A 27,997-nucleotide genomic window follows, 5' to 3' on the forward strand; every position below is an offset into this window, starting at 1 on the left:
GCTGCAGTACCTATGTATCTGCGATCAGTGACCCTATATCTCGAACTTTCGCAATGCCTTCTTGCAGCCATAAATTGCTTCCATGCTGCGAGCCACAGCGACCCTGCGCTAACCTTAAAGATGGCCGTCCATAAAACATAACGTTTTAAAATATTATCCCCGGTCAATTACGCGGCTAATGAATAATTAGCATAATTAATCTGGGTAAGGGTGTGGAGGAGAAAGGGTTGTTGTCCCGTGTCGGTTGTTTCTTTTGTTTTTTTCTTTCTTTGTTTTTTTTTTTTTCTTATAGTGGCTGCGCTGAGACGTCGCCTTTCCGCTCCATGTCACGCCTATATATATGTATAACTAATACTTGTACTAAAAACTACCTTCTTGATATAATTATATATAATTATATGACATTACATACGAGACGCAATAAATAACGTGAATTATATATGTATACGTGTATAAATATTTGCGTGAACGATGAAAGGAAAAGAGTGTAATATAAAAAAAAAAAAAAAAAAAAAAAACAACAACAAATAAATTATATACGGTACCGCTTTAACTTGCTCTTTCTTGTCTCGCCGCAAGATTTTCTTTAGTCTAAACACGCGGTCTGCGTGTAGTAGAAAATACAAAAAAAAAATAAAAATAAAAATAAGAAATTGAACGTGGTAATTTAAACCGTTATCTAATTTCCACCGAGCAAAGGGCCTCATATTATTATATAATATATGGCTGTATGCGCTGTAGTATGTTCTTTGCGGCGGCCATCATCAGCCTTCCAAGGCAGCTTTCATTAGCTCGGAAACTTTGTGCCATGGAAATAGTGGCTTTGAGACAGTATCGTCCTCCATTGTCGTGAGGTCTGTAACAGACATAAAAGGTTTCGACGTTGGATAATGTGTTTTTGAGAAGCTTTATTGCACAGCGGGTTATAGGCCATTCCAAGATAAATCGCTCACTTTTTGATTAACTTGAAATTTTTCAGACGATATTAAAACCCCAAGACACTCCCGTTTTTGTCTTTTTTTCTGTAATGTAATCAGAAAAATTTACTGTTCGTTCCTTTTTAAAAAACTGTAAGATTTAAAAAAAAATTGTATCTTTCAGCCCGATCACTTTAAAATCCCTTTTCCGTAACGAAATGATGCCTTTCTTCTATTTTTTTTTTTTACTATCAGTTTGTAATTTTCAATCTTCTATGAATTTTAAAATAATTTTTCAAAAATATGATATCTTGTAATTTTAAGGACAGTTTCATGACGGTGTTATTTTTTATTCACTCTATAGAGCATTTCGAAAATTTTTGATATATCAGAAATCTCCGTGCTTTGATAAAAAAAAAAAGACTTCGTCATATTACTTGCCTTAGAACAATCGGAGTGTGAAAGAAAATCTTTGAGCATTATTTTTAAATTCTTGATACGTTTGAAATTCAAGGTCGTTTTAAAAAATGGAAAAATATGATCCCATAATAAAAATGATGTTTCAAATTATGATCGTAATTTTTTTCTAGAGTTGAAAAATAAAAAACGAAAAGCAAACTAGTGGTGCTTGAGAGGTGCTATGAAAAATCAAAAAACTTTGGCCTTTAGAGATCCTATAGACTATCTCACTGAAAAAATTTCCAGTCGAATTAAAAATGGTGAAGCTTAATAATCGGTGGCTTGACATTGTCTGCCCCTTTAAGATTACTGGAAAAGTAAATGATTACCATTTCCTGTAAGTTCTGTTTTATCTTTTTTTTTTTTTTATATGGTGAATCTGACCTGCATTCTGATGATCATTCTTTGGTTGAATCCCTCAATTAATTAATTGGTTTATTTAATTTTTGTGAAATCCTCTTGCGTCTACTAACGAGTTGAATTAAAAGTTACCTACCCAGTAAACTGCGGGTGTAGCGCAACGGACGACCTCGGCGATTTCCCTGGACGCACATCATGCCGTATACTCGGATGCCAGGAACACTCGCGTACATTGGCTGGTCGTGGCTCATAGGACCTTCTTCTCGACATAAAACAAGGACGTTGTCAAACAATCGGTAAACGGATACCAACGAAAATTATTGGAAAGGAATATAATAACCACAGGTTTACGTGTTACGGTAACAGACGTCGACCATCGACCCATGCTTCGAGGGTTTGAATAAAGCGATTGTAGATGTGAAATGACGAAACTTACCCAGGATATTGGTGTCTGGGCACCGACATATCACGAGGTAATGGGATTTTCCTGTTCTCACGTTTTGCAACGCGAGGAGAGACCAGTCTTTCGGTGCTCTGCATTCTCTCATATCAGCCACCGGCTCACACGTCTTTACAAGCGTTAATGCCTGAAACACAAAAAATTGTAGCAAAAATAATCGACCATTTTCTTTGCTCTTAGTTGAAATCGAGTTTTGAAAAACATGTCATTTAGTCTCATATAGGCAGAAGAGAAATTTCATTTGATACAGCTTTATTTTACAGAAATTGTCTCGTTTTGAGATCAAACAATGCGAGACTCTTGGTGCTTACGGACTCCAAGCTAGGGATGTTGCTTTTTGAAAAGTGAAATTCTCACGTCGCAAAATTACTGCAACTATCCACGTATTAACCTCCCGTAAAATCTTGCGTACATCACTCGTGGAACTTTGTTAAATCCTTCGGAATCTGTTAAACCGTTTGCAGGAAATTTTGTAAAATAATATGCTGAAATCTTGGCAAGTTTGATATAATCCCTGAAATTTTTTTAAGTCGTATGAAATCCTTAAAGCCATAAATTTCTGACACCGTTTGAAATCCTCTAAACCTTGAAATCTGTTGTACAAACAAACTGATCAGCGTTCAACCCCTTTTAGTCACGTTTTACATCTCTATCTGTTTTTTCTCCAGTGTTGCGATAAAACGGTACGGAAAGAGGAGTTATACAGGTGTAATAAATCCACATGTACATGGTGGTCAGCGTACTAAGCTAGTACAGAACGGAATGGGAATGTCCGACCTGGTTTCCGGTATTTTAGCCATTGAAAATACGGTTCTTGGTTACAGTATAGTAGGCATGTATATAAAACGCCGTAACCGGTTCCCGACTGCAAAGCTACGGCAACAACGAATGATAATATAGGTATATCCGATTTGCGAGAGAACCTAGGAGAGAGAAAGAGAGAGAGAGAAGGGATGGCCTTCGTGGTTGCACATGCCCATCGGTCTCTTTCTCGCATCCCATATGGGTATGAGATACCTCGGCATCTCCGCATCTCTAATCCAGATCTGTGAACTTACTCGGTATGAACGAGCTGTGTCGACAATTTTTGCCATTTTCAAGCACTTGGGAAGTTTCACCAAGAGTTTGAGCTTCTTTGAAGAGCCCTTTGGCTTATTGGCTCCCATTAATTTAATCACGAGACAGTCGTACATCGATTATTTATAAAAATAAGGGGATTTTTATTACGTATAAAGATTGTAACCGTAAGCTATGAAGATCTATTTTAAAATGCGAAAATATAAAACTTTTGAATTTATTCAAGAAGTTGTTCAAAGTTGTTCAAAGTCTAGTAGACTGGTTCGATCTTACTTGACGATGGCTCGCTTTGTTCAGACGAGTGTTTTCTGAAAACTCACAGAGAGAGTTTTTCTTTTTTCTTCAGTAGCCTAATCAATATTGCACATTTTTTGCAATGTTATAAAATCAAGTATTCAATGATGCCAACGTAATGAAAGAAACACTGTTTCACAATTTGCAGAATACAGTGATCTGAATAAAATAAAGCATCGTAGAGTAAAATTGAACGATCCAAAATCAATAAACCGTATATTCTGATATTTATAAACGAATATCTAGGAAATAAAATTAACAAGAAATATTGACTTTCATTTCATCAGCTTTTTTACTTATAAACATTGAGAGAGTTTTATTGGAGATCTTCAAGAGTTCTTAAAATATTCGGAAAAAATTTTGGAAATCCTCATGTATATCATAAAAATTTTTTTGTGCTTGTCCAATTTTAATTGATAGGATTTTATGTTCCAATCGTAAATGCAGAATCCTCTTCAATGATTTCTCGTGAATAATTGAAAACAAAATCAAAAAGAAAACGTACAAAAATGCGATCGTTATAATTAACACATCTGCACATGATTTCTTCCACAAATTCGAACTATTGAAAATTCGATTCAGACGCCTTTTTAGAGAATCTTTGATAAAACAAAGGGAGTCCTAGTCAATAAAAATTAGTCAGTATTCCTTAACTTATGATTTTTCATAATCTTTCGTGCTGAAGATTAGTAAAAAAAAGAAACTTACATTCTTCTAAATTTCGATCGAATCATCGATAATAAATCAAAGAAATAATGTTTTCGTTTTAATTTCTCTGTCAAGATTCCATGGTTCAAAAAACAACAACAAAGAAAGAAAAACACATTCTGTACGAGACCAATTTGCCTAAACTTTCTTTAATTTCGAAGAGATGACGTATAAAAATGTTTAAAAAAAAAATCACAGGAGGTACAATTCAATGCATTTTTTCATTACACCTCAGGGTGATAAAGATAAGGTCCCAAAATGATTATCCATTCGAAAACAATTCGTTCACAAGTTTATTTTCTGCCTGCATCTAGGTACGCAGGAAATAACTGGCGTTAATGACATCCTCTCGTCGAACGGTTTGCATAATGCCAAATGGACGAGGATTAATTTAAAACGATATTCCATCCCTCCTCTCCTCCTTTCGGCTCAGGGGACTCAAGAGTTTTACCGTTAACTTGACCGTAAACCTTCCAACTTTCTGGTTTTACGCCCGTTAACAACAATCACTCGACACTGTAATTCCAACGAGTAACAATACGTATATATGTATATTGTCTGTGTGTGTATATATATATATATGTACAGACACAGTCCTCAATCGAAATTAATCAACCGACTAATTCCAGACTTTGAATCGTTCGGATTGTTCTTGCTAGTCGTGTTATTATCATTATTTTCAGCTCTTCGTCATCCGTTATCAGGTCGTTGCACACGAAGATTCAGGGTTTTTTTTTATAGGCAGTAGAGGAAAACTCGTAGGAAATATCGTATTAAACAACTTGACACTTAGAATTGGGGGGAAAAAAAATTTCCTTGTTTTTTTGGAAAGGACAATATTTCGAATGGCCGTTATATCGAGATTTTAATCATGTGAAGATAGAATAACGAAGGATGAATTGTTCAGAAGCTTGATTTTTTAAAGTTTAACTGATTAGTAGACTTTCGAAAATCAAGACTTCGGACAATTTCGTCTTTCGTTATTTTATTTTTGCATGTTTGAAATTTTGATTTATCGACCAATCGAAGTCTTGACTCTCACCCGTTTTTATTCTTTGTTTGTTGTAACATTGACGCTATTGTGGCAATTCTCGTTTTGTCAATTCGAATCTTACTTTTTTGTCATCTTCAGACTTTAGATGATCGGTTAATTTGCACGTGACTGCGACACACAGCAGATATGAGTATTTGAAAAAATATTAATCATTTGTAGAGTAGTCTCAAAATTATGGGTGAAAAAAACTTGGATTTTCTAAATTCTAGAAAATCCTGGGATATTTAAAAAAGACATGAAATATATATAAATAAAATAACAATCGACGTAAGGTAAAAAAACAATAACATGCCACGTTGCAAAATTATTTTCATATTGGATTTTTCTTACTCAATTAACCTACGCTGTGGTTTTTCATTAGCTGGAAAATAAAAACAGAAAGAAAAGAATTATTCAAAGAGTACTTTAAACAAGATATTTGACTGCTAAAAATATCTCATAATACAACAAACAAATATTTCTTTTCAAATCAATTAATTATTATTATCTGCTAAATATCGGTGAAAAGGAAATCTTTTTCTCTAGAATTTCAACATATTTCCTACGTTCAGATCGACTTATAATAGTTTTCGTTTTTCAATCATGTTGTTCTAAAACCCATATTTTTGCCGCTACTGCAGTCAACTTACGGAAGTCCAACTATCTCGGTATTTCTTTGAATCGATGTTGTCACACCGGATGAAAGCGAACGCGCGCACGCGGGTTTCTTGCTTCTACACATACTTACTTACTTACTTATATATATATATATATATATACTTTTTTCTGCTTCCTTAGCCTGTATCGCATTTCTAATGGCAGTATACGTAGGATAAAGATTTCCATATAAGCGTGTCATATTAAATGCGAAAATATTCGCGGGTAAAAGAGCTCGAGAAATTTTCTGCCACGTTGCGGGGACTTTTTTTTCTTTTTTTTTTTCTTTTTCGTCTCGTTATTTGAAAGATTTTTTTTTTTTTTTTTTACTTCTAATATATTTTCTGCTGATGTCTCTGCAATTTTGTGATACCATTGAATTATGCACAAACTGTGCAATTACGTTCTTACATTTTTATGTACCAAATCCACTTATTGAATGTGATGGATATTTTTCTAAATCTGGATCTGAAGTATTCTGCTTCAATAAAGCAAAATTGATAAAGAATTTAGATCTTGCAGGACTTTTTGGTCGACAATCTTATGGAATAATGTTTCTTTTTCTTCTCTTCTAATTCCCTCAGAATAGAAATTAGCAAACGGTTTTAATTACCTGTAATAAGGAGATTGAAGTAATTTTTAATTAATCAATTTTCAAACTTTTTATAATAAACGGAAGACACGTATATAAATATAACGGCGTCTAGAAACTTGGTCTATATACGTATGTATATATATATTTTTTTTTTACATGAATTAATTAATTGGGTGAACTTCGACCGACAAAAAAAAGTTCAAAACTGGTAACTTAGTTTAGGCTTTGGTCTACAATTTCAAACAAAAGGTGCAAAAAATCCTGATTTTGATTTTGAACCTGGTTTCCGGTGCTGCAATGTAAAAAAATGCTTAGATTATTTTATTATTTGCACTATTGTATCCATTATAAAACTGACTATACGTACCCACTAACGATTATTTTGAAAAATTTTACAAATAATCTGGAAAGGTGCGTTTTTATTTTTAACAGTTATTCAAACGAAAAATGTCACATGCTTCGAGACAGACGTGTGCTAAAAATTTGATACTTCGGTAAAATATTCTGCATGGCAAAAAAATTACGCTCGTGGATCGTTTAACGAGGAAAAAAAGATTCGTCCCAAATTTCAAATAGTCTAGTGACAATTCTAATTTCCGACCGCATGCCATATAGTACACATTAGACTGTATCAAAAAATTGACTATTTTTTTCTTTTTGCAAAACATACCGAAAATATTGTTCAGGATAACTAAAAAAAGCGCGTTGTTAAAATGGGAGCTCTCAATTTTAATACTAAGAAGCGCCTCATCGCGATTTTCTACTTTCCATAAGAATAACATGGCAAAAATGGTTCTTGGTCCTTGCGATTTTTATAACTAGATAACGACGCGTCGTACAGAAAATTCATAAACATGTTTTTGTAGGAAATTGAACGTTCTACAAAAAAAGTCTCTTGTCATTTTACGATAAGTCTACTCCTTCAAAAGTTATTTGAGGTCAAATATCAGCGAAGGACCTCAAATAACTTTTGAAGGAGTAGATTTATCGTAAAATGACAAGAGACTTTTTTTGTAGAACGTTCAATTTCCTACAAAAACATGTTTATGAATTTTCTGTACGACGCGTCGTTATCTAGTTATAAAAATCGCAAGGAGCAAGAACCATTTTTGCCATGTTATTCTTACGGAAAGTAGAAAATCGCGATGAGGCACTTCTTAGTATTAAAATTAAGAGCTCCCATTTTAACAGGCGTCTTTTTTCGGTATCCTGAACAGTATTTTCAGTATATTTTTCAAAAAAAATAAATAAAAAATTGTCAATTTTTTTGATACAGTCCAGTATACATATATTATAAAATTTTCTCTAACGGCCGGCGTGTCTACGATACGCACGCGTTTCCGCTGTTTGTTTGTTGCCTTTCATCTCTAAGTTCGCGCGGTCTATGATCGGGGGAAAAACCGGTTCCTAGATACTCATCTCGCATTTTACCCCACAAATCGCTGGCGTGCAAGTATACGGTGAACGCGATGCAGCCTGCAGCAGGGGGCGATCCGGGATGCATCCTATCCGGGAATCGTCTAGGTGTCCTATACCTATATCTCTACCTCTACGGGTAGTTAGTCGAGTGAAGGTAATCAGGAGGCGGAGGTAATTGCAGGAGAGACTTACACACTGCGAGTAGCGCATAGCGGGGTGAAAAAATCGCTCACCAATGACAAAAGGAAATGCACGACCAACGCCGTCTATGCTCGCGATAATTCCGCGTCCCGTAATTTCCTATTTGCCTCTGCAGTAGCCCCGATGTTATGCACCAGATGTTGGCCTAATGCTCTCGCTTGCTCGTGACCGGCAAACTTCTTTTTTGGTTGCACAGATTTTTAGAAACAGGCTCGTGGCCCATATCCGCCTGCTCCACATCCCTAGATAATATATCTGATTTACGATCCTACCTGACTTCGGGGACAGCATGCGATATCTTATGCAGACTTGAGAAATCTTTCATCGTATTATCTTATCTCGATTTATCTTTTTCGCTAATTTTTCCCTATTTTCACTCGTTTAGATTATATTTTTTCTTCTATTTCTACGTTTATATAGTTTCAATTTTCTTTTACGTACTTTATTGTGCTTTTTATTATGGTGGATAGATTTTTTTGATTTTTTAATTGAGAAAAATTATAAATAATACACATCTGTGGTTCGTTTTTAGAATTCCTTCTTTTTTTTTTTTTGTAACTTTTCATTCTAAACGATCTGCGTTATGTTTCAACTTTTCTTCCAATAATCTTGACGGAGTTTAAATCGTGGATACTTGAGCTTTTACAAGATATTTAGAGTGTGAAAATATCTCTGATAGCTGACGTGCAATTGAATTTCTGTATAGCTGGAATTCAAGAATGATTGAAACAGACATAGAATCGAATTTCATGATTGTTTATCGAATTTCTCCTACTTTCTCTATTGGATAACAAATTTTTATGGTATTGAGAAGTTGAATAAAGAAATTTACGAAAAATCATCCGCAATGAAGAAAGAAAAATGTTTATTTTGTGATATCGTGTAGTAACTTCGAAAATATTTACTGTTGTAAACTGATAAAAAATTTTCACGGAAGCGAAGGTTACTTCGAATGATTTTTGGATTTTGGAAAATGAAAGTTTTTTTACTTAAAAATCAATGCAGAGGTTAATTCGCCGTCAGTCACTCCCGCTCGTTGTTTTTTTCTTTCGAATACACTTAACTTTTGTGAAAATTTTCCAATTAAATACACGCTGGAAGTTTGAATTGTTAGAACTTTGTCTCCAAAAACAGTCCGAACGACAAAGCTAGGATTAGAAGACTAGATAGTATCAGAGGTCGGTTACAACCGTAAATTACTTAACCCTATAAAACATCGATTTTCATCTAAAAAACTGAGACGCTTTCCATTAGTTTAATTGCAAGTAATCCGATTGACTTTATACGACTTGATTTACGTGTTTCAAGTACCTAATTTTGACTTTGAGGCTTTTATATGATTTTGGTTTAATACTGTTGTACCAAAATGAATCCACATCAAGGTCTTGTCGAAGTGAAACTCTACGACTATAATCTGCCCAAAAAAGTTACTTGTACCATTATTTCCTTCAATTCCAACGATACAAAAAATGGAAATGAACTCAAGGTGTCATCTCATCAAGAATCGTTTCTTTCCGAAAGCTTTCATCACATAATAAACGTTCCATCGAGCATGAAGGAATATGACTCGCAGTGGAAGAGCATATGTGAGCTTCGCGTCGTAAGACTGCACACAGCATCCGATATGATGTTGAATAAGAACTGACCTTGGTACGAGGGTCGGTGACCAGTTCCGTGGTGTGGTGGTCGTCGCTGTCGAGCGAAGCGCTGCACGGATCTCTGTAACGTCCAGGACAGGCGCAGAGAGGCTGAGTAAAGTTAAGCCGCACGTATACCGCGTTGCAAACTTGCTGCACAGCGCACTCGGGCAATAGATATATGTGCTGATTGTGTGGATAGTAGTGATACTTCGTAGGCTTTGCCAGTGCCGCAGCACTAGCTCCTTCCGGGAGTCTCACGCCGGTCTGAAATCAAACCAATTAATACTATCAGATCGTGCAAATCGCGCAATTTGATTGGCTGGAATCAACGTTGGCGAAACGAATCGGCTTTGGTTCTGCCGATTTTTTCAATCGATTTGCAAAATATATTGCAGAACAAGTTACAGGGTGTCTGTATTACGAGGAAAGTATAATATGTTAGTGAAAATTGACGAAGAATTTCATTTGAGCTAAAGATAATGATTTAAGTTATCGAAAATCTTATCGGCACCATTATAATGGTTGAAATATGATTTTTTTTTTGTTTTTTGAGGAAGTCGAACGTTCATTCGTCACGTTATTCTCTCTGTGCACTTTTTGAGAACAACAGGATCATCTGGAATTTTTAAAGAAATTTCTCAACATGTTTTGTTCAGATTTGTTTTAATATATGGAGTAACCAAAGCAACAAAAAAAATCAACCTTTTTTGTTGAAACTGTTCGCGTCTCACGTGATAAACGGATTAAATTGAGTTCATAGAGAAATTCTCAAATGTTGCTTAAACTGTCGAAACTGTAACTGTCTAGCAGTCTTTGATAAGAGATAAAACAGATTTTCCAACACACATTGAAGAAATTTAATTTCTGAATTATTTAGAAAAACCTACTGGAATTCCCAACTTAAATTTCATATTTTAATACAGACGTCTTCGAGAAGCTTTTACTATATTGGAGAAAGTCAGAAAAAGTCGTTGAAATTTTACGACAATTGTTCAGCTGTGGATAAATATTCGAAATCTTTAGGATACTTGAAGTATAGAATTTTTCCACCAAAGGTTGAAATTTCATTCTCAATACCTGTTGTAGATAGTTAAGAAATAAGATGAGCTGAAAGTCTTAAAAATTCACAGACAATATTAAATTCCAAACGTTTCGGTTGTTCGAAGGTGCAATGTTAACTGAAATCTCATGACGTAAACGACGTGCGAAATTTTCGGTAACCTCAGGAAATCATTAAAAATGATTGAAAACTTTTGAAAAAATCACAGGAGATAATTTGAAATCTACCAAATCAATCCACATGAAATATTGACATCTCTCATGTTGTGATATGGAATTTATGAAGTCCCTTCACATTATGATCGTTTATCGAACTGATCGATGCGCATAACATGAAGCCAAAACGATAATTTCCGAAAGCTACCGAATTCTGTCACAATTCTAAAACGGCATGCAAGACATGCTAGCAAAGTCCCGAAATCTAGTTCTAAAAACCGTGCGAAAATTCCCATCCTGATGATTTTAAAAAGTGCACACGGAATGCGTGGTACAGGATTCGCTCAGCTGAATTCGTGTCAAATTGTGCCGGTCCAATGACGCGTGTCCGAGCGATTTCATCGGGCATGGCTGAGGCGCGCAAAAATGTGCAAAATGCAGCCTCTTCAATTCGCTCGATGTATGTACCTACAGTGCTGACGGCAAAGCTGGTACTTTGTGCGTCAATTTTTGTACCGCGCTTCGAGAGCATGGCTCTTTCATATCACGCATCATTATCATCATCATCATCATCATCATCATCATCATCATCATCACGCAACCGCGAGCCTGCTTCTCATTGTCCACGACACCACACGCAGCGCAATGTCGTACAAGGTACATTGCTGATCAGTCCCTCTTCCTCTTCCTCTTCCTCTCCTTCTTCTTCGTCTTCTTCTTCTTTGGTTCTGACTCTCCCATTCTCTAGCCTGTCTGCCCTCCATCTCCCATTTTTCCTACGGTTCGTTTTTATCCTCCAGGTTTTTCACCCACCTTTTTGCATACCGCGATGCCACTGCTTGAGCGTAATAAGAAGTGGAGCATGTCGAAAGGCCACACGCGCGCTTGACCGCCGCACGTTCACGTCACTGTGTGTGTATGCATTGTGTATCTACCCGCTCTGTATTAACAAGTTTCACAAATCTATTAACCGGCATTTCGTGGCTTGAACCTCAATTTACCGCCTCTTAACCTCTCCGCTGTATTAACACTCATCTTTTTTCTTTTTTCTTCTTCCTGCATCTACTCTATCCATCGCGCTGTTTTCTTTCGCAACAGTTCATGCATAAGAAAAACACACTCGGTATATATATATCATCCCCGTACGGTCCTCCAAAACCATAAACCTGAACTTGATACTCCAATAGACTACCTTTTCGTCGTGAGAATCATACTCGCGAAATTTGTTTTTCTCCCAACCACCTTGACGTCTAATCGGAAATGGTTACTCGGCGTTTGGCCTGTAATTTCGCTATCATAAAGTCGCTTTAATAGCACGATTCTTCTCTAGTCGTTACGACGATTTCTTGGTATTACAGCTGCCCCGCCGTCAGTCCGTGACGAGATAAAACTTTATTAGGTGAGTTTCTGTCTAAGAACGAATAGAATCTACAGATCATTCAGAGGTTCCTCATATACTCCAATCACTTATACTTGATGGTCATCAGATAAGGAAACTGCTATTTTCCAGTGCTATGTGTTTTTTTGTTTGTTTTTCTTTTGCGACTCACTGCAGTGTTGAGAGAGAAATACGCTATAGATAATGCATGATTGCTTTCGCTTCGTCCAGGTTCATATTACAATATTCCGTATGCATCGTGGAAGCACCGCAACGGTTGACCCATATATGAGGAATCGACCCAGATATGGAAAGACACCGTGTTTGGCATTCTCTTATTATAGTTTCACTATTTACCTGGATTGAAAGCATATGTAGATACGCACTCGTGAATCGATACGAAAGGATGCTCGAAGTTGAGAACGATAAAAAGCTTTCAAGGAGAAAGAGAAAAGAGAACAGTATTAATAAAAGTTAAAAACCTAATCCTATCGTGAGAGTAATGCGGTTTTTATGTCCCATTATAATACGAAATATAAGCAGTGACCGGATGACCGTGATTCTTAATCGATCTTATATCCTACCGTTGGCGCAATTGAGCGAGCATGAATCAATTATATCGTTTGTATACTTGTCTAAATTATGATTTTAAAGTACCTACATTTATCGAGAGGTGCGGGAAACGATCATTGCTCGTCGATAATAATCAGAGACCAATAAAAATTTTATCCTTTTCCCATTATGTAGCGTCACGAATCACCTTCTGTCCCGCTGAACTTTCACCATCCGCGATAGAATTTTTAAGTTCAGCATTTTTATAATCGCCATATTGCCACGCAACATCAATTCTTTTTTATATAGCGTATGCAAATTTTTATTGTGTTCTTCGACACTCTTTTCTCCGTTTTCCTTAATGTCTCAATATCTGAATGGTTATCTCGTCATTCAATTTTCGTTATCAAATAGTTTTCTAACCGTTTTCTACCATTCGATACAGTCAATAGTCATGGTCAGTGGACAGTGTTGCACTTGACAGTTTGCCATTTTACGGAACTTGAATTTTACTTGAGAGAAAGGGACGTCAATGAACGCATTAAACAACGTAAGTGTCACATGAATTACGGTAGATAAATGAGATCTAACTAAGACTGCGTGCCGTTAATCATGACTACACGTACAGCTAGGATTACTACGATTCAGAGTCCTTGACGGAATTCGTTAACTTTTTGATGGGTTTTAGAAAAGTATCTAATTGCCGTTTCTTTACGCTTCATACTAATTCAATCAGTCCGAAACAGTTAGGTAAAACAAAGCCGGCAATATTGACAAATCCGTATTTCGCGTGAGGTAAAAACTTGAACGGAGATATTCAGTTCCTGGTTCGTGATGGAAAACCCGTTCATAAGGACACAGTATACGATCGACACTGGCTATCGTTGTATTTAATTTCGGTACGACGGTAAAGCCTGCAGGCTGCATTGCATGCAGAAACTGATGCAGAACCGCACGTTGAAGTCGCGAGCCTCGAAGCATCGTCTCGATAAATGAAGCGTGACTCTTCACTCGAGTGCTTTGCTCGGTCATTTTTATCACGAGCCCGTAAACGAAGACGACGACGACGAGGATGAAGAAAGACGAAGATGAGTAGTAACGAGTAAAAGGGCTTCCTGTTGAAAAACCCCGCTCGCGGATCCCGACGATAATAACATTTCCACTCTCTGGATGGTGGAGTGCGGGGGAGTGAGAATTCAGAAGAGGATTATTGCTATCCGGAAAATTATATCTTCTCGGGTAATCATGAATACAATATCGAATTATCATTATACTTGCGGCTTTTGCAGTGAAGGACCGTTTTCGCTTCACGAAAACTTACCATCGAACCACTTGCAAAAAAACAAATCAACCGCAGCCTCGATGACACCGTTCTTCACGAGCAGATCGCATCCTCCGAGCTCCATCGACGCTTTTGTGACATTCACATGCGGTAGCTCATATCCGTAGCGACGTGATAATTGGCATCGCGTTGCGGCGTCGTTTGAACACGTGTTGTTAGCCTGTTCAGTATGTGAGGCAGTGCAAGTGACTCGTTTGTATTAATCAACTCCTATCGCTTCAGGGCTTGTATTACAACCTCGAGTGTCCCTGGTTACCAAATTAGCTGGGTACAAATTACAGGGTACAGTAAAATCTTCACGTCGTAATTTGCTGCTGTAAGGATCGAAAGGGTGGCAAAAGGGGCTCAGACGTCTGAATTGACAAAGTTCAGACCGACCTTTGTATATAGAATGATGACTAAAATCAGAATGTTCTTTTTCTTTGTAACGAATGGAATGAGGCTTTAACCCTGCGGAATTTCGACTCATAATGTCACGGAATTCGTTTACGTCACTTCGAGGCACTTGAGAAATTCCAACAACGAATTCAAAGGCTGGTCATGAATTTTATTCACTCATGTTTACGTTTTCATAGTGCCCATTGGCATGTTTTTTAACTATAAATTATGGCAGATTTTATTTAAATTGAAAATTCTTGAGCCTGACTTATTTTATAAGTATAATACAGATTCGAACTGATTGTCATAAATTTGTATATATTCACTAAATTCTTCAATCTCATGCGTAGATGTTGGATTCAATTACTTTATTATTGAATCCACTTTCAAATATATAAACGCTTTCTATTAACTAAGTTACAAGATGATCCTATCGTCGTTTGCTTTCGAAAGGAAATATAATATTGAGAATGTTAATTTCGCGAAACCAAAATAAAGAATCTGAAATCGTGAAAATCGTATTTCCTGTCTACCTACACTGATTCCAATGAGGCGTGAGTTAAATCCGACACTTTTATGTCAACCAATTAATTTTTTACTGACAAATCGATTCAGTTCAATCTTCCCTGATTCGTTCAAAGCACTAATTGGGTTAATTGAGTATTCAATCGAGTTGGATAATTATTAAATTGCCGTACAGTGACGTCATAAAAGTTTTTCTTTTGTTTTTCAATAGCGCGGTAATGGTAATAAATATTAGTTTATCACCTGTAAATTTATGAGGGAATTCATTTATAGATAAAATGCCGTTTTTCATTGGATTTGAACGAACTGTACAAATATTTTTGGGGTAAAAAAATACTAGAATAATTTTTCATTGTTAATTACTAAGCAACTTTTTGCTACAATTTCATCTTTATTATCTTCAGTCATAATTTTTAAGCAACGTTTTGTTACATTTCTGACGTGATTATACGCCCCGCAGATCCCTAAAAAAACTTTGACAATAACGATACGATGATATATAAATTCATCGCGTACAGTTTGCAAATTAATTCGAGCATACAAAGTCTTGACAGTATATATGATTATTTACACTCGTATAAATCCTAAATTCGGATGAATAAATTAATCAAGGTATGTACCAGTTATGGTCTAATCAACGATTTCCGTATCTTCATCAAAAGCAAAAGTACAAAATTTTCTATAACTCTACAGGTAAACTGTAATAACGAGACTGAAAAAACTTTTAAAGATTCTTGAATTGCAAATGTCCTTATGAGAAATTCACACAATAAATCGATATAAACCTTGACGTACATACAATATACATGCGAATGTGTATAATATGAATCACAATGCAGGTGGTAGGAAAATATCTACACAGCACATAGACTCAAAAAAAAAAAAAAAAAGGCAAAAAGGTATGCAAAAGCAGTGGAAAGTCCGTTATTTCTCTCGTTCAGCAGCAGCAACAGCAACAGCATCAGCAGCTATCTGCGGTTGATCGTGGTTATGTATATATACGAAGCCGATTTACCGCTAACAAACGCTGCGCAAGCTCTATGTCGAGGAGAAGATCCTCTTCTCTCGAACTGGATTTGTTGCCGGTTGGTTATCCGGCTTGTGTATTATTATATGCTGCCACTGTTTCAACTTTACGGTATTCGCGGAATCCTGATAATGATATCGAGCCAATTCATACCATCGTCAGCCTGTAGACGAGATTATTAACGATGTACTTGGCTCTACATTCTCGACCAAAAGCGAATCTCGTCGTAAGATGAAAATCGGAAAAAAATCATCCAGAATAAAGGCGATAAGAGAATTAAATTTTCATAATAAAAATAGTAATTGTAATAATGCCCAAAAGTTATCGATAAATTGTTGAAACAAAACATTGTTTAACAAAATTTTTCATCAGGGGATATTCTTTTTTTTTTTTTGTTCTCATTTTGTAATGTGAAATGAATTCGTTGATTTTTCTGAACATATGTGAATTTTTAAAGAATTATCTAGTTATTTTGAAATTTCAGTTTTCGAAAATTAAAATTTCTTCTTGTAAAATGGAGGAAAAATCGTGAATTTTTTATACAGTTTTCGTAAAAACGTTGTACATTACGGTTAAAAAATTTCCGGGCGTTGAACGAAGAGTTTCGTAAATACAGCCTTTACGAATTTTCGAAAACGGAAATTTCAAGATAATGTGAAAATTCTTTTAAAAATTCATATGTGGTCAGAAAAATCAACGAATTCATTTCACATGGCCATTGAAAAAAAAAAATATTCCCTAGACATTTTTTGAACAACGTTTTGTTTAAACAATTTATTGATAAATTTTAGGCATTATTATTATTGAAATTTTATTTTCTTATCGCCTTCATTTTGGTTCATTTTATCCCGATTTTTATCTTATCCTAAAGCATTCAATATTGTCGACCAGACTCACTTTTGGTTGACAATGTATCGCCAGTACATCCTTAACGTGATATAACCTTGACAACGAATTTTCCTAAACATATTCGCCCGTTTAGCAAAAACTAAAGAGACTATAAAGTAAAGAGACGACAATCGGCAGGTACTAATTGAAACGCGTTTGCCATCTAGGATCTGATTATCGTTCATAGTTGCGTCATCGTTTTTCGAACTATCGGACGGACTCTTAATTTATTTCACCGTTTTTCCATCCGCCATCGTTATTCAATTTTCAATTTTTTCTTTTCTTCCTTACTTTTGAAGAGGATAATTAATTATATTTACACTAATTTGATCGTTTAACAGGCAGTTTTTTTATATCATCAAAGGTTAGTTTTGCCGGTTTTTTCTTTTGGAAATTACTGTTTCAAAAGCGATTTCCTCGGTGTCTATTTTCGACACGTCGTGACTAATTGAAAAAAGAAACAATACTAAATAAACAAATACATGAATAAAATAAAGATTACAAGAAAGACGGTTTTTTCCGAATTCCAAGTGATTACTACAACCGAGTGTTTTTAAATTTTTCTCGTCCAAGCTGCAGCGTCAAATCTACCCCTGGCAATCGAATATACCCTATAAAATCTGATTTCTCACGGTCAGACCGCGATCGTCTAATCGATTGAGTTATTTCTACGTGGTTTTCTGCATTCCGTGAAAAAGAAAAAGAATATAAAAAAAAAGGGTGAAAAAGAAAAATATTCTGTCAATATCAAGCTACAGTACTTTTACTCCCTTAAAATTGGATTATCGCGAAGCACGCTCCTCGGCGGGGCAAAAAAAAGTCGTAATTCGAACGGGTCTTTTTTATCGATCGATGAGGAATACGCTGTGCAGGTTGGAAAAAGAGATGCAGAATCCGATGCGCTGTCGGTAATGAAACCGAGCCTGCATGCTATGGATGAACGCGACGATAATAGGCACCTTGTTAGCCTCCGTACATACAGTGTGAATTGCTAACGATAGAGTAGTCCGTCGTCTGCTACAATTTAATAAGCATGCGCCTGCAACCCGATAGCAGTCATTTGCCAGGGCAACCAACCGTCATGAACGTAACCTCAAAAATTTTGATAGTTTTCAGTGGCAGTTGTGCTCAACACCGACAGCTGTCAAAATTTTTGAGATTATGTACCTTCATCGTGTTCAAATTTATGACGGTTCGTCACCCTGGCGAAAAACTGCTTTTGCTCTCGGATTTTAGCGCTTGCGCATTAAACTATAGCAGACGACGGACCGTTCTGTCGTTAGAAATTCACACTGTATTCACATACCGGTAGGCCATAACCTCGTTTTAAAGTCTATAATATAGGTGAGTTTCGAAGGAGAACGAAGGCGAGAAACTGAGAAAGAAATTTTTGCTTCTGGTTACTGTGAGATGCTTGAATATTTTCAGTTTTTATTGTAACTGGAAAATATAGCTCTGGGTAAACAATGCAAATTACAGTTTTCTAGATTTAACCAGAAAGCGCAGCATTAGATATACTGTAATTATTACACAAAACAATTACTTGGATTATATTTTTTGTAATTTCAGCGATATTTTTACCGTTGAATTTCCTGATAATTGTATAGAATCAAAATTTTTACAGTGTATAGATATTTTAATTGCATAAAGCTGTAATGGGGATGAAAAAGGATAAATTTGAAATGAAAATGGGAGTGGAAGTCCGATTCGTTATTTTTACTTTTGTGGGAAACATGAGTTTAAATACATAACGAAATCTCTGTGAAAACACTGGAAAAAACTGGAATTTTAATCTTATTTTGTTTTTTCAAATCATCGTTTTCAATCAGAAAATAAATCTCAATTTTATTGTGTGTGCAAAAACAAAGTTTTCGAAACGCTTTAGATCATGTTTTGTTAAATACGGGTTTCATACAGTTTTTTTTCCCAATTTTTCAATGGAGTTTTGAATGGAAACTGTCATGTAAAAATATTGTCCCAGACTGCGTTATTTGCCACGGAATGCCCCGTATATATGCACGAACGAAATGTACTACAAATGAAATTAGACGGCTCTTGTCAATTATCCCTGCCTTATTATGCGTACGTAACATTTTAGCAGGCTATTCAATTTCGCGCCAAATTTTGCAGTAACGGTAAAAATTGAATAACTTCCGCGCAAATATGTGTATTCGTCCATCGTGACGTCGACAGGTCTATAACCCTTTAATTTTATCGCGTATTATCGATTACTGGCTAAACGTAGAATCAATATTCATCTCTATCTCACTTATTTATCTTTCCATTTTTTGACGTGCGAGTACTGGAAATAAAATGAGATATGAGATAAGCTCAATACCATCGGACTATTAAAATTAACTACTGTGGAATCTCTGATGTAATATATTTTTCCGAACTTCTGTTTTTGTTGCAAAAACGAGAGAGCAAAATAACAGTAACACCGTTCTTTAGTCCTGAAGCTCTCTGCCTTTTTACTGTTTAATTGCTCTAATCCAGCTTGATTACTTACATTTAAGTCTCAGGTACGAGATTTTTTACACTTTTCCTTGACGAAGAGAAAAAACTTAGGAAATGTTTTGCAATGAAAAAAGACACGCTTACAAATTATAAATAGAAATATTTTTAGCTAAGCAGCTTTTGCTCACGAATCGGTTTACCAAGTTTTTTTGCGGCTTAACAATTATAAATTAAACTCTAAAGTTACTGCGCAGACTATAATAAGTATGTAGTATTCTGTTTATGCGGTATTTTGGAAATAGAATTGTATATTGTATAAATATGTAGATGAGAAAGAAAGAGAGAAATTAGCGAATTATCGAATTATCAATCGAAGTCATGTTCAACTTCAATCAAGAAATGAACCAATGATCAATCAATCTTGGTATCAAACTAAAGACTTAGACGCTACTTATTATTGTATTGAACAATATGGATTTAAAAAGATTTTAGAAAATTTTAAATCAAGTTTTGAAAAATTGCAAAATAAGATTCAATGAAATTTGACCAATTTTAAACGATTTAATCAAATTTTTCAATCATATCAAATGATTTAGAAAGACTTCAAATACCTTCTCAACAAATTTAATGAAATTCAGAAAAAGAAATATTAACATATTTTTGTAATTGATTCTGCAGATTGTGATTTTGTAAAACTTGAAAATAGTGCAAAGGATTTTGGACCGTTTCCAAATAATTTCCAAAAATTTGTGTAGCTTAAACTTTTATCTACAAAATCTTCATCAATAGCGAAAAACTGATTTTTCAGGGTTCTAATTGAAAATCTCGAAATGCTTGTCAATAATGCAGAACATTTGACAAAAACTGGACGGAAAATTTCTATTCTCATTTATGTCAAGGGCGTAATATTTTAAAAAAGATTTTATATTATACGAATACGGATCCCCAAAAAAAAAAAAAAATAAAAAAGACGAAGAAGAAAAAATTGCACAAAATTTTCGAAAAATATTCACTTCCTTCGAACTCGTATACCAAAACATTGAAAAAAATTATATCGTTAGTAATCTTGAGAAATATTGAATGAGAATTTGGAAAAAAAAATGCTTCTTGTTTATATAAAAGACCACATGCAAAAAAAAAAAAAGAAGAAAATTTGACAAACGTAAAGGTTCAAGACAATGTGAATAAACAAATATTTATTTGAAGTAAATAAATTCTCTCCAACTTTCTTCCCATTGTTAAACTGGAAAGGTTCCAACTGGCGACTTGTCGTCTGCTCCGTTTCCGTTTTTTCTCCAGAATACCGAGTGCCGAGTACACTGAATAATGTTCTTACGACTGGCATTCCCAGGCTTCCACTCGACATTTAACCTTGCGCTCATACCGTACAGTTTATTTGTAAAAGCCTCCTAATGTCTGATACAAACCTTCTCCAAATTTCTCATTCAGTTTCTCTCTATATAAAATACCCCTCAAGGGTTTTATTACAGTGAAATTTTTATAACGCTATAAATTCGGTTATTTATATGATTCAGTAATAATAGACGCAGTAAAATCGTTACGTTAGGAAAGAAATTTCTTTTCGTTTTTTGCTACTGGTTTTTATTTTTTGTTGTAATCTTTTTTTTTTCACGTTTTTCACCCCGAAATTGTCGATTCATCATTTATCCCGTCAAGTTCGATCCACTGGTTTCTGTGCACTAAACTTTGACTTTTTTCGAAAAATGCTAAAATTCATAGATTTATTTTAAAGTTAAGAATGAAAATTTCTTGTGGTAAATTGTAAGTGGACAGAATTGTGCAAAGAATTTCGGAAATTTTTTTTTAGAACATATCTGAATAACAAGTTACATGAAAAATTTCACAGAATAACAAAAATTAAATGTAGTATTTACCAATTTCCTGTTTGGATTGAATTTAATTTCAAATATCGTTAATATTTTAAATCAAACAATGTGATAAGGAGAAAAAAAAATTTTTCACTAACAATAAGACAATGTCGGTTAATACGTACATTTGATAGCTTCTCACCATCATTTTAATTTTAAATTCATGATGAAATTCTCCGACTAGATGATTCGAGCGAGTAAAGAATCTTGGCAATGTCACCTACGTTATATGTAATATATATTTATATATATATGTATACACAATTCGGTTATTTTATGAACGGCTTTTGTGAAAGGCGAACATGATGCGACTTTTCATCGAGTTTTGAGTACTGTAAATAGGTAAACGCATATTGTAATAAACCCGCGACAATCTCGTTTTGCCTAAATACCGTTTCCTCGCTGTAATTTCTTCTCCTTTCTCTCTCTCTCTCTCAACACACGTATAACAATTACATATTTATAGGGCATTCCGCGCGAAATTGACCATCATCTAACTCCCGACTTTTTTGATTTGGCTTACGATTTTTTATATTGTTGTTTCAAGTCCAAAAGTTGGTCACATTTTTTTCAAGTAAATTTCGCGAAATTGTGATTTTTCAAAGCCGACATACGTCTTTGGACGTAATTTAAAACTCTTGGAAAAAAAAAAAAAAACACATTAGGGCTGCTGCTTAAAATTTTCCGAACATGACCCAGAATTTAAAAATTTTTTTACACTATACTTAAAATTATAATTCTATTCTATCTTTCATTTATTTATTCTTATTATATTCTTCTGCGAAAAGGTCATTTGTTAATTTATTTATTTTATTATTATTTTTTTTTTTTTTTCTTCTTATTCCCTCTCTCGAAATCGTCACGAGGTCATGGAAAATTTAGGCGAGTTATTTAATGGGAAACAAAGTACCTCGACTAAACGTAGACTTCCTTGTAATCTATCGTAAATCTGGTTGAGAGATATATTATTCACGGTCGAGAGGAATAAATTACGATTGTGGGTAACTGATAAAATCCGAGAAAGAAACCATTAATGGCGCGCGGGGGGGGGAGGGGGGGGGGAGAAGAAAAAAAGCATGAAAGACGAGAGAAAGGAATTGCGAGTGTTGATCTCATTGTACGCCGAGTATAGAACCACGTTTTTTTTTTTTTTTTTCACGGGGTCACATCTGCGCCTTTCTGATCTTGACAATGCTTTCGCAAGTTCACAGGTGAAAATTTTTATCGTTCAAGATCATCTACTAATTGCCTAAAACCACGGCGTAACGTATAATAATAACAATAATAATAATATATAATGTACACTTTCAGTGGGTATATTTAACAAAGTACCGTTTCTTCTTTAACGTTATATATGTATGTATTTTCGCTTTGTACTAAACATGATATAAAAAACGCGAAATGATGCGAAAGTGATATAATCAGCGAGAACAAAGATCCGAATGAATGACAGGATAATGCCAAAGAAATCTGACTGTTATAACGTTTAACCCACATGCTTGCCGTTCGAGGTTAAGAGCTGGGTTAGATTTGGTGGACTGCACACTTCCGTTAGAACTTTATGTGCAATTTCATTTTACATACTTATCGTATGAACACCTACATTTACACGAGGCTCGCTGAAATTTGGTCCAGTATAAATATAATGTATATATATATATATATATATTATAGGCTTGAAAGACCGATCAAATTTTCCAAAATTCGTGATAATACTGAAAACATGTTACGTCTATCCACTGGTTAGTTATTTTTACACGTATTTTTAGCTATGTATTTTGTTGTGGATTTTCTTTTTTCATATTCTTCAGAAAGGTTTTGATTTTTTAGACTGGAATATCGAATAAATTCTTAAATAAATGTCGAGGAAAGTAAAAACGAATATCAAGAAATCTGAAGTTTCGCTCGGTGCATTCATTTTTATATAGTTTATTATTTTTCTATTGAAAAATTTCAATTCCCATCGATAAATCGCTTCACCGTGTAACTGGATTCGTAAACAATTTCTTCCGATTCATGAAAGTAAACTTATCTCGCTTTTTGGTCCATGAAATATATTATGAATAGAAGATTGTACAATTCCACATTTAGTATTTAATTAACGTATATCTTATCTATATTGTTAAATAAAGTTCTTGGACTTTTCTCTCGCTCCACTTTGCCTCGTTTTACTTATTGTTCTGGGATTATACATAAACGTATATTGTACAAAAGATAATTTAGAATAGGTCTGTAGTGCCAATCCTTTGTCATTATACCCGGTGTAAGCAGATTGAAAAGAAGATTATATAAAACGAAATAAAAAGTGGAAAGCTTAATATTCCGGAAAAATTTATAACGATTACGTAATACTACGATATTTTAATATGTATATAAAAAATAAAATAACAATAAAAACTTATGCGACAGAAATTCTTTCTGACTATAAATAATTAATTTGTAGTTACATCACGTAAAGAGAAAAAAAAAATAATAATTAAGTTTGCACGGAACCCTCAGAGCGCGAGTTCTACTCGCATTTGTCCGGTTTTTGTTTTTCAATATTTTTTTTCGTCAATTTGACTTGTCTAGTGCGGAAAAAGGAAAAGTTTCCAAAACTCTCACCTCAAAATCGTTACTTCGTAGCGATTTCTTGACTTTCGTGATAAAAATTACGGTTCAAAACTCATACGGATAAGGTTTTTCGACTCGTTACGAAATTTACTATCTTATTTTAACTATATATAATTGCGATTTACTATTTATCTTCAAATTACACGAAGAAGAATAAAGTTTCTGCAAAATGTGTCAATTAATTCAGTAGCATCAGCAACAACGACAACCATAATGATAATAATAATGTCGACCGTGCGAAATTTTTTTAAAATCTTTTTCTTTCCTTTTTGTTTCTCTTTACGTTCGTAAATTCCTTCAATTTTTTTTTTTCTTTCCTTCTTTCTTTCTTTCTTTAAATCTTTCTCTTCTTTAACGACGACCGTGACTTTAAAAATTATACACCCTGCGAATGTTTGTGCTCTTTGCACTGACTGATGCATGGGATTGTAGTTCCGGTTCATATGCAGTACGGTTTTTACCCACATGAATTGTACGGTGCACATATACATATAGACAGGGAACGCGTGATGACAGGATATATGTATGGATGTAGGTACATGTGCAATTCATATTTATCCAGATCCTCGACGTTTAACTTTCCGACCGCTCTAATAAAGGGAACTCTGTATGCCATTAACCTTGATTATAGAGCTACTTAGACTCGTGCACCTCTATTATATACATCTAAGCATGTGTATCTATATATGTATGCACCTGTTTTATGAATTGTCTTCGGGAGAATCCAGTTTCGCAAGATTCGCTGGGAATTTAGTAGATTCGTTTGATTTCACTTCGCGATAGATGACTGTTGGCAAGGCAATTTTCTAGACAAGTTACTGGAAATAGGTTTTCTTTTTTTTTTTTTTTTTAGAAGTTAATTCAATTTTATCAATTCCTGATTATGGTCAATGACGGTGCAGTTTTTTTTTTTTTTGTCTTTTTTTAATCAAACGAAGCGTCGTTTAATGTATTCTTTAGTAGTTATTATTTTTTTGGTTTTCTTCTTTGTTATTATCAAGCAATTCTGAAACGCTGGACACGTACGTTTGGTTAATTTTAAATAAATTCTAAAACCTTACAATATTATGTTTCCATGGATTAATTATTATTTGGTAACTTCAACCGAGTTTTTCTTTGTCGATTTACAGAACTGATTGTTCTGCTGAATTACAGCATTGATATTCAAGTTTTCATTTACAACCGCAGTATTTTTCCATTTTTGTACTTCTAAAAAAACTTTCACACTTTACGGATATAACAATTTGGTAAATAACTGATGCACGGCTATCTCGTAGTATAATTTATAAAAAAAAAACGTGAATCTGAGATCAACCGATCTCCGAAACAATGATTCTCTGAATATATACACGAAGAAACTAAGAAATTGCAATTTTCAAATGACAAAAACTCACAAATCATCAACAATCAATTCGTTTATGTCATCACTTTATATCTGCCAATTGTTTTTCCTTTTAAACACCAAAAATGTACCAATTTTCAAATTTTTATGAACAAATACAGCGCATTTCAGAACGGATTTTTGATAAAAGCAAGAGAAAAAAAACAACTTCTATCTTTTCAATGAGCAGTCAAGAAAAAATTCACATTCGCCAAACACAACTACAAGATTTACGTTATTTTTGTTTCTTACGAATGTCTGTTTGTCAATTGCTGCGAGTTTTGAATTCGTTTTTGCTTAATTAATTATACACGAATTGTTGAGAAATTTGCAGACATTGTATTATAATTTATTTTCAGTGAATTCCTCATATATTTTTTAACTTTCGACCGAAAACTCGCGTATTTCAAATTGCATTCGCTCTTTTCTCCTGTCCAATCTTTTCGCATCTTTATTTACGATCAGTTCAGTTTAGTTTATTCGATTTCTGGCCTCTTTTCGATGCGCTGAGATTCCGGACGATTTCGTCTCGCATTTCTTTCACGTTCCACGTTCACTGTACAGGTTCAATATTGCATTGTTCCTATTACGTGTCGTATCACGCCTGCAAACCTTTTATATAAACACGCGATTCAACTGCCACCGTTTTACACGTATCTCAGAAATTCCAGAGAGACGTGAGACGAAATTCGAGATCGCGAGAACGAGAGCGAAAAAAAATAAGTAAGAGTAAATTTATTGCAAATTTTATTTACTGAAAACAAAGGAAATTCATTCGACGCGTCATTCTTTCTTTTTACAAAAAAAATTTCGCGATTTATTTGACTCGAAAAAAATTCATTAACAATCGAAGAAATCTATCTCGCTTACGTTTCAACAAATTATAATTTTTTTCAGAAGCTAAGAGTCTTATTCGTTTCGTTCAATCATTTTATTTTATTCTATATTATGTAATCTTATGGCGGTTGCAAAAGTTGTACGAATGAATTTGACAAAATGCGTAAAAACCTGTTTTCAATTTTGTGAAATTGTTTACTAAGCAACTTCTTAGAAGCAATAAACAATTTCTTCGAGTCGCTTAAAGTGTTTTCAATTTAGTTCAGACTCATTCGGTTTCCCAGCCCACTTTTCTCTTTTACATGAACTTTTTTATTCACTTCTAACTTTTCAGTCGAGAAAAAAAGATAATTGAAATGTGATACTCTAAGGACACGGTCGAAAAATAGCAAAACCGATCATACAAATGATATTAACGAGGCCAATCAAATTTTCGTTTAAACTATAATTCACGTTGAATGCGTTTCAATTTTCTAACTTCTAAAAAACTTTGAATACAGTAGATATAGTTACGCTAATATAAGTAAAATTATCATATTTCCACTGAAAAAATTCAATTCAACGCAATATTCCTTGAAAAATTTATGAAATTCAATGAAGCAAAATACATTTATTATTATACTTATATTTTACAAATTTAACTCCTTCATAGTTAAGCTAAAGCTGCAAAATAGTGATGCTTTTTTTCTGCCAAAATTTTCAATCAAAACGTCATTCGGAAAACCTAATTTAATTCTGACTTGTGCTCTCGAGTGGAATCCTTTAAAACTTGGCGAAGACTTTTATTTCACTTCGTTTCGTTAGAGGTTGCTTAAATCCTTTAAAAACCTTCACCTGTTACCAAAATCGAGCAAATTGCATTCAATTTTTGTCCATATCTCGAATTACACATCGAGATAGGAAAAACGAATCGTTCGCTTCCATATATATTTTTTTTTTTTCCATTTCATTTTTCACTTTTTGCTCACGAAAACCATTTTTTCGACCTAAACTTGAAATGTGTTCGGATGAAAAAAATTCCATGACCGAAAAACAAAAAAATAAAAAAAATATGAAATATAAAAGAAACTTTACGATTAAAAAAAAAAAAAAAGTAGAAGAAATTCTCTCACCTCACTGGCGCTGGTATAATTAGTTGTAAGTTTTATTTGGGGTCTAATTTTCCCGATCAGCGATCCGCGAGTCTCCTTAACGCCGGAAGAAGTTGTCGTAGCGCCGATCTGATCAATCGACACCGGAATCGGATGCTCGGTGCTCTTTGAGACGTGGACCTTCTTCTTAGTTTCCGGCAGGGATGTCGTTGACGACAAAGACTTCGTCTTTACCGATGAGGATGACGCGGACGCCGTCGAGGGTGTCGCGATGACGCTGTTCGTCGAATTAAACTTCACCGAGTAGTTGTTAGGCGACGGTGAGGAGGTTGTCATCCCCTGGAGTTTTAATTGGACTCCGTTTCCGGCAGCATCAAGAGGCTCTTGGCTCTGCTGTTGATTCGGAAATCCGATCACTCCGTAAACCATCAAAAGTGAGGATAAAAATTTCATCGATTTCATCATTTCACTTCCAGTCTTCCAATTTTTCTTTCTCAATCACACTTCGCTGGTTTATTTTTGTATATGTATTTTTCTTTTATCTTGGTTTTTTTGTTCTTCGTCTTTCTCTAATTTATGTTACTTACGATCTTTCTTAAATCGT

At 34.6% G+C, this 27,997-nt stretch overlaps 2 protein-coding genes across 2 annotated transcripts in view; one reads left to right on the top strand and one right to left on the bottom strand.

Annotated features, from left to right (window-relative positions):
• LOC124410093 (elongation factor-like GTPase 1) overlaps positions 1-27,997 on the top strand; it is an 87,872-nt gene that overhangs the window by 7,192 nt on the left and 52,683 nt on the right. The window lies entirely within an intron of this gene.
• On the bottom strand, positions 663-27,905 carry LOC124410095. Its single transcript, XM_046888242.1, has 5 exons — positions 27,415-27,905; positions 9,827-10,084; positions 2,173-2,323; positions 1,873-1,995; positions 663-856 (listed from the first exon to the last, which is right to left on the bottom strand). The coding sequence occupies exons 1-5, from the start codon at positions 27,856-27,858 to the stop codon at positions 765-767; spliced, it is 1,068 nt and encodes a 355-aa protein (XP_046744198.1). The 5' UTR covers positions 27,859-27,905; the 3' UTR covers positions 663-764.

Source organism: Diprion similis, chromosome 8 (assembly GCF_021155765.1).
Source record: "Diprion similis isolate iyDipSimi1 chromosome 8, iyDipSimi1.1, whole genome shotgun sequence".
NCBI classification, from domain to species: domain Eukaryota; kingdom Metazoa; phylum Arthropoda; class Insecta; order Hymenoptera; family Diprionidae; genus Diprion; species Diprion similis.